The 16,220-nt window shown below is 45.0% G+C and overlaps 2 protein-coding genes across 3 annotated transcripts in view; both read left to right on the top strand.

Moving 5' to 3' along the window:
- The first annotated feature begins 5,674 nt into the window (after positions 1-5,674).
- The window catches only part of OPN3 (opsin 3), a 42,048-nt gene continuing 31,502 nt past the window's right edge, over positions 5,675-16,220 (top strand). Inside the window, exons 1-2 of one of the 2 annotated variants that reach the window (XM_059146705.1) lie at positions 5,683-6,231; positions 10,088-10,226. In XM_059146705.1, the coding sequence (XP_059002688.1) occupies positions 5,859-6,231; positions 10,088-10,128 (414 nt within the window). In that variant the 5' untranslated portion in view covers positions 5,683-5,858 and the 3' untranslated portion in view covers positions 10,129-10,226. Of the gene's footprint in view, positions 6,232-10,087; positions 10,227-16,220 lie in introns of those variants that run through there. The other variant, XM_059146704.1, reaches the window with a different exon arrangement.
- Positions 10,422-15,538, top strand: CHML (CHM like Rab escort protein). The gene has a single exon (XM_059146701.1). The coding sequence runs from the start codon at positions 10,425-10,427 to the stop codon at positions 12,387-12,389; it is 1,965 nt and encodes a 654-aa protein (XP_059002684.1). The 5' UTR covers positions 10,422-10,424; the 3' UTR covers positions 12,390-15,538.

Genomic DNA, 16,220 nt, shown 5'->3' with positions numbered 1-16,220 from the left:
TGGTATTGGTATGGTTATCTGTCTATCTATATCTATTGATTGATCAATCTATGTCTTCACCTGTTCTTGTGTCATCTTTTTATCCTGAAAATGTCCAAGTAAACATGGTCCAGATTCTTAGCTGGTCAGCTGGCATCATGCCCTTCTTGTGCTCTGCCACATGCATCAGCTGAGAATGCTTATTTCACCCCAGAGGAGTAATATCTTCATTGATTAATTTTTTTTTAAAGATTTTATTTGTCAGAGAAAGAGAGAGAGCATGAGGAGGGGGAGCTGCAGACAGAGGCAGGGAGAGAGGCAGGTTCCCTGACGAGCAAGGAGCCTGACGTGGGACTGGATCCCAGTCTGAGCCAAAGGCAGATGCTTAACTGACTGAGCCACCCAGTCATCCCTTCTTTGACAAATTCTGATTTATCTTGATTACATACAAATCATAACTTCACTAACCAGTTCTTTCAAGAAATCGAGTGTCCACTCTGTCCTATCTCCTTGGTCACTCGCACTCTGCTTTTAAGAGCAAGGTTGTAAATGAGGTTTTATTTTTAAACAAATGTATGCATCTTGGGGAAGAGGAGTGTGGACAGATACACAGTTTATAGATTAAGCTGAGTCCTACATCCAAGGAGCTATATGCACTAGAGAATTGACGTTCAGAACTAGGCATGCCAGATTCTCTCTTTTTTTGTTTAATTCAATTACATTTACTAAATCTTTATTTTAAATTCTTTATTTCATTTCTTAAAGCTTTCACTTATTTGTGAGAGAGAGAGAGAGAGAGTGCACACAAGCATGAGTGGGGGGAGGGGCAGAAGAGGGAGGGGCAGAGGGAGAAGCAGGCTCTCCATGGACCAAAAAGCCCCATGTGGGACTCAGTCCCAGGACTCTGGGATCATGACCTGAGCCCAAGGCAGACGCTGAACCAACTGAGCCACCCAGGCATCCCAAAGATGTTTCAGAAGGCAGGAAAAGGTGCAGATATATTTGGCAAGACTTTTCAGTAAGGGTTTCCCACCAGGGACCAAGGTTAGAGAGCCAGCATCCCAGTCCTTGGACGTTTACTCCATTGAGTAGGGGTCTGGAAGTTCCCTGTAGGTGACATGTGCCTGATGCAGAAGGCTGGGGTTATCAGGGATCCCATGCAGGAATGGCAGATAAAACCCATCTCCATTCCCCTCACTCCCACCCCCTTGTACATTATAAAGGACTCACTTGGAATACGGGAGAGGGATGACTTAATGCTCTGGTGTAGGATGATAGTAAAAGGGATCCCCTGGTGCCTTGGGTGGGGCCCCACAATACAGCTGAAGAACTCCCCCAATCTAAAGGACAGGGCTGCATAGTTGATGCACAAGCGGGTACAGAGACACTGGAAAAACCAGTTCTGCAGGTAGTGGTTCAAACTACTGAAAAGAAGGCAGTTCCTTAGGAGACTGAGGAGACCACTCCTGAGCACTTCCTTGGAATTTTGGGAGTAGTCAAGGGGCCCTGACTTTTCTCCACTTCCTTCCACCCAGTGGGCACCAGACGGGAGAGACTGGGGCTGGCCTGTTCTCCACTGCAGTCCACATTCAGAATTTGGTCGGACGAGGATGCATACATTTCCAGAAGGCCAGATGCCAAACAAGCAGGGCCCCCTACTGGAGAAGGCTGCCTGCAGGGTCTGGGGGCCCTAACCAGGGTCCCAGAGGGGGATGCAAGCAGCCAGCTGACCAATGCATTGCCCCTGTCAAGGGACTTGTGAGAGACAGATCTCCCTGATCTCAGGTCCTCAAAAGAACTCACGAATCACCCTAGAAGAGAAAATGACAGCACTTAAAATCTGGTACAATCAGAGGGTGCCAACATCAGGTGACAACTTTACCAATCAGGGAAGATTTTTGCTTGAAATCCCAGAGGGGCCCAGAGCAGCACCCAAGGTCGTAGACTTAGGGAATGGGAGAAGCTAAATTTATTGTCCCCTCCATACCTACCTCCTGAAGTTCTCCAGGCCTGAAGCAGGCTCTGTTTTGGAGAGTTGACAATTGAGTTTTCCATGAGTTTTAACATTTCAGTGTTACAATATTCAGGACTTTATATTAATTGAAAGTGACCAGAAAGGCTTTGGGACCTGATATAATGCCATCCAAAGACAGTTAAAGAACAGGAGCAGAGAAGACGTTTGAAATGAGTAATGGGAGAGAGAATAAAGTCACTTTCTGCTTACACATGCTGAGTATCTTGCTCAATAAATTGGTTACATCTGTTTTATTTTCCTACTCTGTTAGATGCAGGCACAATTTGCACATACTTTTTTATTGTGGTAAAATATATGTAGCATAAAAGAGTACAATTTTGTGGCATTAAGTACATTCAGTACAAAAGTACATTAATGTTCATCAGGTACATTAAGTACATTCCCAATGTTATGAACCATCACCACTGTCCATTTCCAGAGCTTTTGCATCATCTCAAACCAAAGCTCTGTGATCCTAATCACTAACTCCCAGTTCCTCCCACCTCAGCCCCTGGCAGCCACAATTCTGTCTTCATGAATTTGCCTATGCTAGGCACCTCCTATAAGTAGGATCACATGATATTTGTCCTTTTGTGTCTGGCTTATTTCACTTAACATAATGTTTTCAAGGTTTATGCATGTTATAACGTACTAGAATTTCATTCCTTTCTATGACTGAGTAGTAGTCCATCGTATGTCACATTTTGTTTATTCATTTATCTGATGATGGATATTGGGGTTATTTCCACCTTTTGGCTGCTATTAACATTGGTGTACAAATATCTATTCAAATCCCTGCTTTCAGTTCTTTTGGTGATATATATTACCTATGTGTAATATATTATTACATATGTATTACATAATTATAATACTTAATGATAATTATTACATAGTCATCATGTGATAATTCTATATATCATAGATCATATCATATGATCATATGGTAACTCGTTTAATGTTTTGAGGAGCTGCCACACTGTTTCCATGGTGACTGCGCCATCTTGCGTTCTCAGCAGCAGTACACCAGGGTTATTTCTCCACACCCTTGTCAACATTTATTATTTTCCATTTTTTGTTTAAGAGCTTAGTTTTTGAGAATAGCCATCCTGGTGGGTGTGAAGTGATATTTCATTGTGGCCTTGATTTGCATGTCTCTAATGACTAATGAGGTTGAGTACCTTTTCATGTGCTTATAGGCCATTCATATATCCTGGGAGAAACGTCTATTCAGGTCCTTTGCCCATTTTTGCATTGGGTCCTTGGGGTTTTTTTTTTTGTTGTTACTGTTGAGTTGTAGGAGTTCTTTTTATATTCTGGATATTAATCCTTTACAGATCTATGATTTGCAAATATTTTATGAATTGTAACTTTACTCTCTTGATAGCATCCTTTGATGCACAATTTAAATTTTGTTGGAGTTTAGTTATCCATGTTTTTCTTTTGTTACCTGCGCCTTTGGTGCCATATCTCAGAAATTATTTGCCAAATCCAGTGCAATGAAAACTTTTTTCCTATGCTTTCTTCTAAGAGTTCTGTAGTTTGAGTGCTTAAGCTTAGCTGTTTGATCCTTTCTGAGTTAATTTTCTTATACCGTGTTAAGAGAAAGGTCCAACTTCAGTTTTTGCAGGAGGACATCCATGTTTCCAAGCACCGTTTGTTGGAAAGACCTTCCCTTCCCCAATGAATGGCCTATCATTGTTGACAGTTTAAATCATATTTGTGGCAACAGTGCCTGTTTCTCTCAAGTATAATGAACATCCTTAAGCATTAATAATATTGTAAAAATGACTCCCGGAATTCTTACACGTTTGCCAAGAGCTTCCTACTCCTCTTTTTTGTTCCCTGCTGTTATTCCTCTCCCATACATGTTGCTCTGGACTTGACCCTGAGAGAGTAAAAGCCAAAGTCCTTTTATTAAAATGGCCATGGCCTTGCATGATCTGCCCAATCACGGCTCACCTTTCTGCCTTCATTTCTTAATTCCCCTTTTGCTCCACCAGCCATGTTGGTTTCCTTGTTTTTTTTTCCTCTAACGAGCTAAGCACACTCCCACCTCAGCACATGTTCCCTGTGCCTGCAGAACTCCACAGCCATCCAGAACCACCTATACAAAATAACTTTTCCTTCTCTCCCCCATACCCTTTCTTTGCCTTGTTTTTCTTTATGGCACGTATCTGCACTTGACACACCGCACATGTACTTATTTGACTATTGTCTGCTGTCCTAGCACAATCAGAATATAAGCTTTGTGAGGGCAGGGGGTCAGCACCGATGAAAGAATGAATGATTGAATGAATGAATGAATGAATGGAGAACATATAGTGAGTCCTTCTTTATTCATTCAATGAATATTTACTGACAACTTACTGTGGATGGGGAAGGAAGCGTGATGAAAACACAGGGAACGTTAAATATACAGAACTTGTTAAATGGCTCTGTACATCTATATCTGTATCTATATATACACACATATATGTGTATATATATATAATTAGACGATTTTTTTTAAAAGGTGTGGATGGGTTAAGTAGTCTCATAGATGACAAACCCAGTTTGGGATCTTTAAAGACAAATCAAGGTTTTGAGGGCAGAACACATCGCTCAGTGCACGGGGCGCAGAGATCACCCGCCTTCTTTGATGCTACATGTCCAGGGAATTTAGGACGGGGGTTCAGTGAAGCCAGTCAGTCTCCGCCGGGCTTCTGAGCCGAGGTGACAGGGGTCAACACCCTCCTAGAGGACAACTCCTTTGCCCTTCCACACCGCGTTAGTCACCAGTTCCCAGAGCCTCCTCGGGTCTGGCCCGGACGTGTTCCTCCTCTGGGACCTCGTCAGGGGCTCTGCAGGGCCAGCGGCGCGGCCCCCGCCGGCCGCGATCACGGTCACAGCCTATATTTGAATTGTTCCCTATTTTCACCGCTACTGGGGAAAGGCCAAGCGGGGAACGTGCGCGGCGCTAAGTAGAGCAGCCGCCGCCCCACACCTGCTGCATTCAGGTGGCAGCTCGGAGGGCGCAGCCCGGGCCGTCGCCGCCGGGGAGGGGCTTCGGCCGGCCCCAGTCCCGGATCCTCTGGAGCCGCCCGGCACGGACGACGCCGGCGGGCCCGGGTCCAGCCTGGGGCCCGCGTTTCCGGCGGGACAGGAGAGGGCGCGGCGCGCGGGCGGCGGGTGGTGGCGGCTTCCCGGGCCGGCGAGCAACCCGACGCGGAAGGCCCTGGCGCACCTTCCTGGCGCACGAGCCAGACGCAGGGGCTTGCGGTGAGTGAGTGCCCGAGTGAGTGCGTGAACGCGAGCGAGGCCGTGACGCTCCCCCGCGGGGTGCACGGACACGGGGTGTGGGGAGCCGCGGCCGCCGCCTTCTCCTCCCCTCTGGCCCGACGCGCGTGCCCGCGAGCGCGCACACGCCGGGGCAGAAACGCGGGGCCCTGGAGACTCTGGGACCAGAGAACCCGAAAGCCCGAGCCGGAGGGGAGCGGCGGTAAAGCCAAAGGGGCAGGGGGAGGACTAACGAGGGGGCTGGGGCGCGGGGAACGGCGGGAACGCGACGCGCGGGGGCGAGGGGCGGGGCCACGGGAGCTCGGCCAGGGGAGGGGGCGGGGCTACGAGGGGGCGCTGCGGCGCGGGGAGCGGCGAGAACGCGAGGAGCGGAGGGAGGGGGCGGAGCTAGAGGCGTGTCGGGAGCGCGGCGCGCGGGAGGGGGCAGGGCTACGGGGGCGCGCCGGGCGGAAGGGGCAGGGGAGGGCGGTCCCGGCGCGCACAATGGCCCGAGCGGGCGGCGGAGCAGGAGCCCCACCCAGTGCGGAGCGCGCCCCGGGCCGCGCGGGAGGCTGGGCGCCCCGTCCGTCGAGCGCGCCGGCGCCGGGCCATGTACTCGGGGAACCGTAGCGGCGGCCAGGGCCACTGGGAGTGCGGCGGGGCCGCGGGCGCCGAGGGGCCGGGAGCGGCGGGGACGCTGAGCCCCGCGCCTCTCTTCAGCCCGGGCACCTACGAGCGCCTGGCGCCGCTGCTCGGCTGCATCGGGCTGCTGGGCGCCGGCAACAACCTGCTGGTGCTCGTCCTCTACTCCAAGTTCCCGCGGCTCCGCACTCCCACCCACCTCCTGCTGGCCAACGTCAGCCTCAGCGACCTGCTGGCGTCCCTCTTCGGGGTCACCTTTACCTTCGTGTCCTGCCTGCGGAACGGCTGGGTCTGGGACACCGTGGGCTGCGTGTGGGACGGGTTTAGCAGCAGCCTCTTCGGTGAGTCGGGCCGGGAGGAGACGGCGCGCTCCCCCCCGCGCGCTCCGTTCCCGCCCCGCCGCCGGCTCGGTGCGCCCCGGCCGCCCGGCGCGCCCTCGGGTCCCCCTCTCCCGCCCGCCCCGCCGCTCGGCGCCCGCCCCGGCCTCGCCGCCTCTGGTCCACCCCGAGCCGCGTGGCCTGCCTTCCTCTCCTTCGCCGCCTCTCGCTCCGCGGCGGCCTCGGCTCGGTCCCCGCGATCGCTCGCGTCCCCGCAGCCGGCCCTGAGCCCCAGCCCCGACCCGACCCCTCCGTCCCCTGTCCGGTTCCTTTCACGTCTGTTCTCACCCCGTACAACTCAACAGGGCGCGAAACCGCGGCTTTACCCTTTGAGGAAGGAAACGGAGGGCTGTAGAGTCAGCAGAGTCCAGAAAGAGTAACTCAGGGAAGCTGGCGAGGGTGGTGAGAAGGGGTGGAAGTCGGTACCGTTGGTGGCAGAGTGGCAGGTGTACTTTTTTTTTTTTTTTTCTTTCATTTTGCTCATTAGCAGGTGTAAACCTTTGAATGCTTCCTAGAAGGGAAAGAGTTTCATTCGGGTTCTCAGCATGCAAATGGGCATGTGGCCTTCTAAGCTATTTTTACTGTATTTTTCTCCTTAGGGGTTCCAGCGCCCCAGAAATCTAAGGTGAGGTTACAGCTGGCGCAGAATCCCACCCTAGATGGACAAAGAGTTAGCTGTGCAGCCGGGAGATTTCATTAAAGTAGAACTTGAATGTTAATCGAAGATTTATTTCAGCAATACTCCCAATCCTGTGGAAGCTTCGTGTCTTGTTGACATTTTGAAAGACGCTCTTTTTGAAGCATGTATCATTGCAGATGTGATTTTTCTAAGCTTGGGAATTATTTTATAGTGTGTGCTCCAGGAATTTCATTTGCACGAGATGTGAAATAGGAATGTGTATTTCACGGGTCTTAAAGGTCCTTGGAGGGAAAATTTTTTTTAAAAGGGTGAAATATATTGAAAATTTATCACTGCTCTTATCTTGGCAGGTTTTTGAGAACGGAATCTTTGTAGCATTATCAGAAATTGTGTCATTTACCAACCTCCTATGTTGTGGCAAACCCAAATATTATATTTGTTATAATTCACTTTTTGGTATTTTGAAGGAAACAAAAATTCTCATAGGAATCATTTCGTTTATTTGAGTTTTTCTAATATTCTAATACTACTCCCCCCCCCTCGATAAGCAGCCCGAGAATTTTATTTATACAAAGATGTGAAACTTGGGAGGGGGCCGTTAAGTGTATGCAGCTGGTGATACAGATGGCTGTGTGCTTATACTCTTTATATTAATTTAAAATACGTGTCAGGCAATTTTTTAGGCAGGGCTAAGCTTTCAGTTAAGGAGGGGGATTGAAGCTTAACCCTAAAGTGCCATCCGTAATGCTTCCTGGGCTGGGCAACAGGTGTTTGAGCACAGACATTACAGTTCGTATTTCCAAGAAATGCTTTTCCTATGCAGTTCTATTTGGACCCGGGGCCTGGGGGTTTAAAATCAAGGGTGTGTTGAGTTCTTTATTAGTACCAGCATTCACCCTCTTCCTCATCTCTTGCCTGTGTGACCTCATCCTGCTGCTGCGTCTCCTTCCCTTGCTTTTTCTTCTTCATCTCCCCCTGCTCAGGTGCCGTACTAGTCAGGAGGGAGTTTCTAAGACTGCTAGAAACATTCACCGCACATGGTGTTTTCTCCTGACGACTGCTCTGTTTCTCTGGGCGTATAGTTACTGCTTTCGACCATGACTTTATCCTTGTTTTTAAATTAGGGGTGGAAACTCTGGGATCAGAGTCAAAGACTTTATTTAAGTCCTGGGAGACAAGTCAGTAGTGGGATTCTGATGGAACTGAAAAAGTTCTTAGCCAAGAATAAGAATTTCTTTGCCTGAAGTCAGTTCCAAGGTTTGTGCTTCTAGATAAGGGTTAAGGCAAAGAAAGGGAGGGTGCTTCGCCGGTGGTCATCCCTGAACCAGAGCTAACTATGGCATGTTGAAGGGGGAGGAGATTTAAAAGTGCTTGTTCTAGAGGTTCCTGGAGAGGCTGCTCTCTACCAAGTGGAAAGCCCAACGGCCTGATAACACGAGAGTGGGCTCCACTCCATGGCCTGGCTAACCTCTTGTGTGGACTTTGCCAGTCGCTTAATCTCCTGCAATCAGTTTTGTTATCTCTTATGGGGGAGTGAGCTGCATGTTCTTTAAAGTTGTTCTGTCCTACGTGCTTGGTTATTCGAGGACTCTTGATATCTGTGGGTTAGAAGGAGCCTGGTTTTAGCCCTTATGCCTTGTATCCTCTGCCCTACCTCCTGAGCCAAGAATAAGCACACACTGTGTTTACTTTTCTTCCCATACCTTTCTGGGGTCTGTCTTCCTCCTCACACCCTGCTAGAAGAAGGCAGGTTAAGTAACGCAGACACACACACACACACACACACACACCTATGAGCAGGCATTGCAACTGCCCCACCAGTGCACAATTCCTGGTTTTTCAGGGAAATGCTGAAAACAAGTGTAGAATCGCCGATATTCTTGAGGCAGAGGCTCTGACTAGAGAGGACCGTTGAGCTGGCCATTCCACTAAACTGTCCAGTTGGTCTGTACCGTGAACTGGTCAACTTAATCCGACTTTCAGTTGAATGGCTTGTTTTACAGATGTCCAAGCTAACTCGTCATCTTAGCCTAGGCAGAACCAGTTAGTACTGATGTTGAGTTCAGCAAGCACAATGATAGGGAAAATTAGGGCTCCAAGAACCCTTCCTCTGACTGCACCATAACAGCTGATAGAAAGGCCCCCTTCACGTGGTGCGTGTAGTGCATTAGCCTAAAGACTTCAGGTGAGTATGCCTTTCACCCCTTGGTTGTTGCAACTCGAGCCACACCTAGTGCCGCAGAAATGTTCTGTGTGTGGCATATAATCAGTATTGTGCCAGAGGGAGAGCCTTTTTGCACTGCTGCCTCCTACTCCTTCAAAAGCAGCAAACAACATGTTAATCTTAGGGGATGTTTGGACAGGGCCTTCATCTTATGATACAGAGATTCAGGGTCAGAGCTGGAGTCTGGCAAAATGCAAGTCACCCTATGTTCACTTGGACTGTAGAAGTAGGTATGGTTTATGGTAAGATATTTTAACTTAAAAAGGTGGGAATTTTCCTTTTTAACTTACACCTAAAAAAACACATGCACATGTGTACATTCATATATTTTTTTTAAATGCATGTTCCCTACAGTAAACCTTTTTTGCACCTAAATATCTCAAAATGCTAGTTGTTTTACTGAAATAATCCTTTTGCAATAATCCGACTGGTTAATTCAGTTGAAACAGTCTCACGATGCTACCACGGGCTCCTAAGGGTGCTTGTTGCATGGAAATGTCTTTCATTCAGCTGTTCTAAAATCACCCGCAGGCTTACTTGGCCACAGAAATATTCCTCATCCTGATAGTGTGCACAGAGTGTATAGTCTGTTTCCATAAACACAGTGGAACCACACATTTCTTAACAGTCTAAGCTCACCGTTCTGTATAGTTCTATTCAAATATTAATTTTATTAAAAGCAAAAGGTACAGAACTATATTATGAAAATTGTTTTTATGGGGCATTATGATGTTACTTCCTCATTACAGTGTGTTTTGGGGGGATAAATCTCTACTGTTCATTTTTGAGAAATTAGAAAATATGTAAGAAAGCATTTAATGATTTGCTTTCCTAGAGGCTTATGTCCTGATAACAAGTCGGACTCCAGTGGAGTCGTTGTAATTGCTGTTGCATGAGATTACTTTTCTCTTCATATTGTTTACAGATGTATTCTTTCTTGAATTTTCTTCTTTCAGAGAAGAGTTCCAGTCACAAATGCATGTGTGATGCATTTTGACATTTACTGCTAAGATGAAATGCAGGAATGAAAACCACACATCCGTTTTAGTGTTCTCAGATGTGATTAAATATACTTTATCATATTTTTATGCTACTGACCTATAAGGAAAACAGTATTAAGAAAGGGTAACTGTTAAACGGCTAGGACCTACAACCTCAGTACTTCTGGGATGAACTAGACTCTCACAAGGAGAGATTGGATCACGGCATATGCTCAGCTCAGCGGAGCCCTTAGCCTAGACTCCCACGCCTCTCCTTTGTCAGCCGTTGTCACCCGAAGCTTTATCTCCTACAATGGCGGACCAGCTTCCCACAGAGTTTGATGTGGTCATCATAGGGACGGGTCTGCCTGAATCCATCCTTGCAGCTGCGTGTTCAAGAAGTGGCCAGAGGGTTCTGCATCTCGATTCCAGAAGCTACTATGGAGGAAACTGGGCAAGTTTCAGCTTTTCGGGATTGCTCTCCTGGTTGAAGGAGTATCAGCAAAACAGTGCCATTGCGGAAGAAAGTACTGCCTCGTGGCAAGGCCTGATCCATGAAACAGAAGAAGCTGTCACTCTTCGCAAGAAGGACGAAACCATCCAACACACGGAAGTGTTTTGTTATGCCAGTCAGGATGTGGATGACGGTGTTGACGAGAGGGAGGCTCTGCAGAAAAGTCCTTCCTCAGCAACATCCAGCACCACCCCTGACCCTCTGCATTCCGCATGCTTGCCTGAAGAAACACACTCGTTGCATGCTGCCAGCTATGAAACACCCGCCAAAGACACTCCAAAAAGTGGTGGAGAAGTTTCACTGGAAGTAACTGATGTCGAGGACACCTTGGCAAAGGAAGAGTGCTGTGGAGATGAAAGCCATATACCCGCAGTTTCAGATGGAGATGAAGATGGAAAGAAACCTGTAGAGAAAGACCGCACTGACCAACCAAAGAGAAAGAAGATTACTTACTCTCAAATAGTTAAAGAAAGCAGGAGGTTTAATATTGATTTGGTATCAAAGCTGCTGTATTCTCAAGGATTGCTAATTGATCTCTTAATCAAATCAAATGTTAGTCGTTATGCAGAATTTAAAAACGTCACTAGGATTCTTGCGTTCCGTGAAGGAAAAGTAGAACAGGTGCCTTGTTCCAGAGCAGATGTCTTTAATAGCAGAGAACTCACTATGGTTGAAAAGAGGATACTGATGAAATTTCTTACGTTTTGTTTAGACTATGAACAACATCCTGATCAATACCAAGCTTTTGTGCAATGCTCATTTTCAGAGTACTTACAAACTAAAAAATTAACCCCCAACCTCCAACATTTTGTGCTGCATTCGATTGCAATGACAGAATCCTCTTGCAGTACCATAGATGGCCTTAAAGCAACGAAAAACTTCCTTCGCTGTCTTGGACGGTTTGGCAACACCCCCTTTTTATTTCCCTTGTATGGGCAAGGAGAAATTCCCCAGTGTTTCTGCAGGATGTGTGCAGTTTTTGGTGGAATCTATTGTCTTCGTCACAAAGTCCAATGCCTGGTAGTTGACAAAGATTCTGGAAAATGTAAAGCAATTATAGATCACTTAGGTCAAAGAATAAATGCTAAATACTTTATTGTGGAGGACAGTTACCTTTCTGAGGAAACCTGCTCAAATGTGCAGTATAAGCAGATCTCCAGGGCAGTGCTCATTACGGATCAGTCTATACTAAAGGCAGATTCAGATCAGCAGATTTCCATTTTGGTAGTGCCTCCAGTGGAATCAGGAACATGTGCCGTTCGTGTCACCGAATTATGTTCTTCGACCATGACGTGCATGAAAGACACCTATCTGGTACATCTGGCCTGTTCATCTTCTAAAACAGCAAGAGAAGACTTAGAGTCAGTCGTGAAGAAGTTATTCACCCCATACAGTGAAACAGAAGTAGACCAGGAAGAATGTACAAAGCCGAGACTCTTGTGGGCTCTTTACTTCAATATGAGAGACTCCTCAGGCATCAGCAGAAGCTCCTATGAGGGCTTACCTTCCAATGTTTACGTCTGCTCTGGGCCTGACTGCGCCCTGGGAAGCGAGCATGCGGTCAAGCAAGCTGAAACGCTTTTCCAGGAGATGTTTCCCAATGAAGAATTCTGCCCCCCGCCTCCAAATCCGGAAGATATTATCTTTGATGGTGATGATAAGCAACCAGAGGCTCCTGGAGCCAATAATATAATCATGGCCAAAGTAGACTCCTCTGAGGGAAGCAAAAATCTAGAAAGCCCAGAGAAGCAACTTCAAAACTAGAGAAGAGCAAACTGGAAATGCTACATTGGACATTCATCCTGGCATCAGAATATTTTCACTTAAAGGACTCTTTCGTACATGATTAATCAGAATGGGTTATATGATGATATATGCAGATGTGTTTTAATTCTGTTTGAGACATTCAGTTATTGGATATTGTTGTTATCCTATCAGTAACTGATTGATTATTGGACAAAGTTAGTTTTATTTTAGTACTGGGTGTTATTAGTGAGGGTTCTATATTAGCAACTGTGCTTAAAGGGATGTAATATGTATCTGCTAATGACCTTCAGATTTTATTAGTCTATAATAACAATAATATGGAAGGAATATTTTAGTTACTTTTGTAATTATTTTAGTTGCTCCTGCCTCCAGTAGTTAAACACACACAGTAAATTATGTGGGTCTTTTGTATATAATATTAATGTACAGACATGATAGTAGCAATAGCAACTTCCATGCAAGTGCCAACTGTTAAAAGATTAAATTTGCATGATCCTTTACTTGTAAAGGTCTAGTGTTTACAACACATTGTGCAGTTCAGTTCCCCTACTTAGCCCTTGTAACCAGCAAGGCATTGCCGCCACCACAATCTTCTGTATTTCAGAAAGTGGTGGACAGTCCGTCTGATCATTGAAGAGGTCATTCTTGGGAAGTTTGTCCCAAAGGAAATCTCAGGATCAGGTTAGTTCTGGTTTACCACTACTTCAGAAAATTTCTGCAGAGCCCTGTGCTGGGCTAAAAGAAAAGAACTTCCAACAACTAACTTGGGCCAAAAGAAAAAATATATATATACATTGCTCCAGGAAAAGGTACCACAGATTTGAAATTCCGAAGAGAAGATGGAGTGAGGCATTTGGGATGCTGGTGGTTTTTCAAAGCCGTCTGGAGGTTTCCCGAGGTTTCTTAGGGTCCGATACACCACTTTGTGGTGCTGCCACTTTAATTAGCAGCAGAGTGTGGTGGATAGGAGTGAATGGAAGGAGGGTTCACCATGTCTCCTCCCTTATGCCCCACTCACAGTTAGTGAGGTGACCGCCTCCATGATCGCTTCAGCCTCTCAGCTGTTACCTAGAGAACAAACATTTTTTCCAGAGCCCTCAGAAGCCAAAGCTGTCGTACTCCGGTGGTGAAAACCTGCGGAGTTGTCAGGAGAGCTGAAGTGCCTCCTCCTTCAGTCTCCTGTTTCCATTCCTCAGAATGGTCATTCCTCTAGGAAGAGAGCCCTCCAGAGCATCTACGATGTGCTAGGCACCTGTGCTTCCTAGTGACAGGGTCGTAACCACCCTGTGAGGCTGATCCTATTGAATACGTTTTTAACGAAGAGGCAAAGAGGGAAAGACAGTTAGTTACTAATACTTCGGCCCGGGTCTGGTATGGGGAAGAGCCAGGGTTGGAATCCAGGCTGCCCCGATACGGAAGTCCATGCAGCGCAGCGCGGGAAGCAGAGCCCACGGGCTCCGGCCTCTCAGTCTACTCTCAGATCAGGGAGATGTGAAGCGTAGGATTAGTTAGAAATAAAGTTAGAGCAGAGGAGCTCATGGAAGCAGAATTTGGCTAAATTTCAACAAAGTAATGCTTTTTAATAATGTATCTTTTGATCTGAGCAACATATAAAAATATTCAGATGATACTAGGCCCAGATAAGCTGTGAATAGTCTTTCGTTGCTCTTCTATATGTGAGGAAAATGAAACAACAAAGACTTAAGTACTTCACAGCTTCCTGAAAATAGAAGTCATGAATTGGTATTAATATTTATGCATGTATTAATATGGCAAAGTGGTTCTATTAGGTATAGCCTAAGGTTTGAACCTAACAAAATAATTTCACCATCTATAAAACAGAAATAATATTTTGTAGAATTAGTGTGAAGATTAAGTTAGATAATGTGTTTGAAATCCTAGCCAAAGGAATGCCACTAGATGACATTAGTATGGAGATTTACTGCACTTGAACTGCACATTCCAACTTCTATTTTATATAATTTGACAGAACTGTGGCAAATTAGGACAACAGGCAAGGAAAGATAGATTTATCTTTTTAACTTAGGGGAAAGAAGTGAGAGTCTTGCCCTTTAAGTCCTACAATAACCTTTTCTAAATACACTTTGATGCTAAGTAGGAAGTTAACTAAGACTTAATAAACCAGTTGGAAGGAAATAATTATGCAGTAACTACTGGTAGAAAGACTAATTGGATGTCAGTGTGAAAAAAAGAATTAGACCCACATATGATAAGACATTTCATTCCATAGGAGTTAAAATGTTGATTATAAAGGTGAAAATAAAAAGACTACAATTCTCATCCCAGTAGTGCAAAAGATACTTCATGGCACTGAAAAATATCACTAGCAGGGTAGGTGAGGTCAACTAAAGAAGAATGAAAAATGGCACTAAGTAAGAAGACAAAAAAGAGATTGGATTTTTAAAAAGCTACTTATATTACACATGGATAAAATGCTTAATATTTTTTAAAAAGTAGATGCACAACCATAAAGCTTCTACTCTTTACTGAGTAAGTTTATGAAGGGATAGAGTACAAATGACAGAAATGAAAGACGATGCTTAGAATTGATATTCAGGTCTCCGAGCACTAAAAATGCAAATTGAAACAACTTTGACCTGGTGTATGCTATTATATTAGCAAAACATTTTAAAATTCATGTGTCTTCATACCAGTAGCATGATTAGTAATTTTTAAAAGAACTATTTAGATCAAAAGCTCTGTAACCAATCTATTTTTGGCTAGACCAAGTCACTTTGAACAGCATATGCCTAGGAAAATATTTAAAAGAAAAATAAGCTACTTGTACAAAGATACTTCTAGCAATTCCATTCATACACATTTTTAAAAAAAAAATCCAGCATTTGGGAAATGGATAAGTAAATTTTGATGTATTGCTATTGTAGACCGTTACGTAGTCATTAACAGATATTGATCTATGTAAAATTGTATGAAAAATGTTAAATGAGATTCAAAAATGTTAAAACATTATTTTATGTACAGATTATGTTTGTGTAAAAATTTAGGTGTCTACATCAAAAAGAATCAGGAAAACGTACTTAATTGGAGTTTAACATTAAGGGATTCTTTTTTTTCTGTAAAATGTTGATGTGTATGATACAAATAAAAGAATAATTGGTAAAGTGGTTATTGAATTGGTGAGAAAGTTACTGGGGTATTTTTGGAAATATATAAAATTCTTCAAATTTAAAAAATAATGTATTTTTTTAAAATTTTAATGTCAAAAGGTAATCTCCAAAAACATAGCAGGTGGTTTTATCACTCTTGATGGAAAGGACTTCCTGGTTAAGATGGATTTTGTATTTTGTATCTTTCCTCAGTTGCTCAGAATTAAGAAATAATGTATATTGTGACAACACTTTTTTTAAGAAACTGGAAATCCCAGAGCCAGGGGTGGAAATAATAGAAATAATATTAAAGCATCCTAGGACATCAGTATGAAGACATTACATAATAATTAAAAAGTGTGGCCCCCAATCCACGAATGCACTCTTCATCTGGGGTCTTGGATTCCAGGGAAATGAAGGAGGGGTTGGATTCACAGACATGGCCAAGCCTCTCTGTCTGAGGAGTGTTCTCAGCCAGGACAGCTAAGGATGGATCTCAGGGCCCTGAGGATGCTAGCAGACCCTGTCAGCCCGACTGATCCAAAGCAAGGTGACTGAATTCAACAAACATCAGTTGAACATCAGCTGTGGGTTATGAATTGACATTCTAAGAATTCAAAATAGAAAAATGAGTAAGTTCTGTACCTGAGAACCATTGTGTTGGAGAACGTGCTTCTTGAGAATATAAGACGTTTTCTAT

Source organism: Mustela lutreola, chromosome 14 (assembly GCF_030435805.1).
Source record: "Mustela lutreola isolate mMusLut2 chromosome 14, mMusLut2.pri, whole genome shotgun sequence".
Lineage (NCBI taxonomy): Eukaryota > Metazoa > Chordata > Mammalia > Carnivora > Mustelidae > Mustela > Mustela lutreola.
This window is presented reverse-complemented; position numbering and strand designations above follow the sequence as displayed.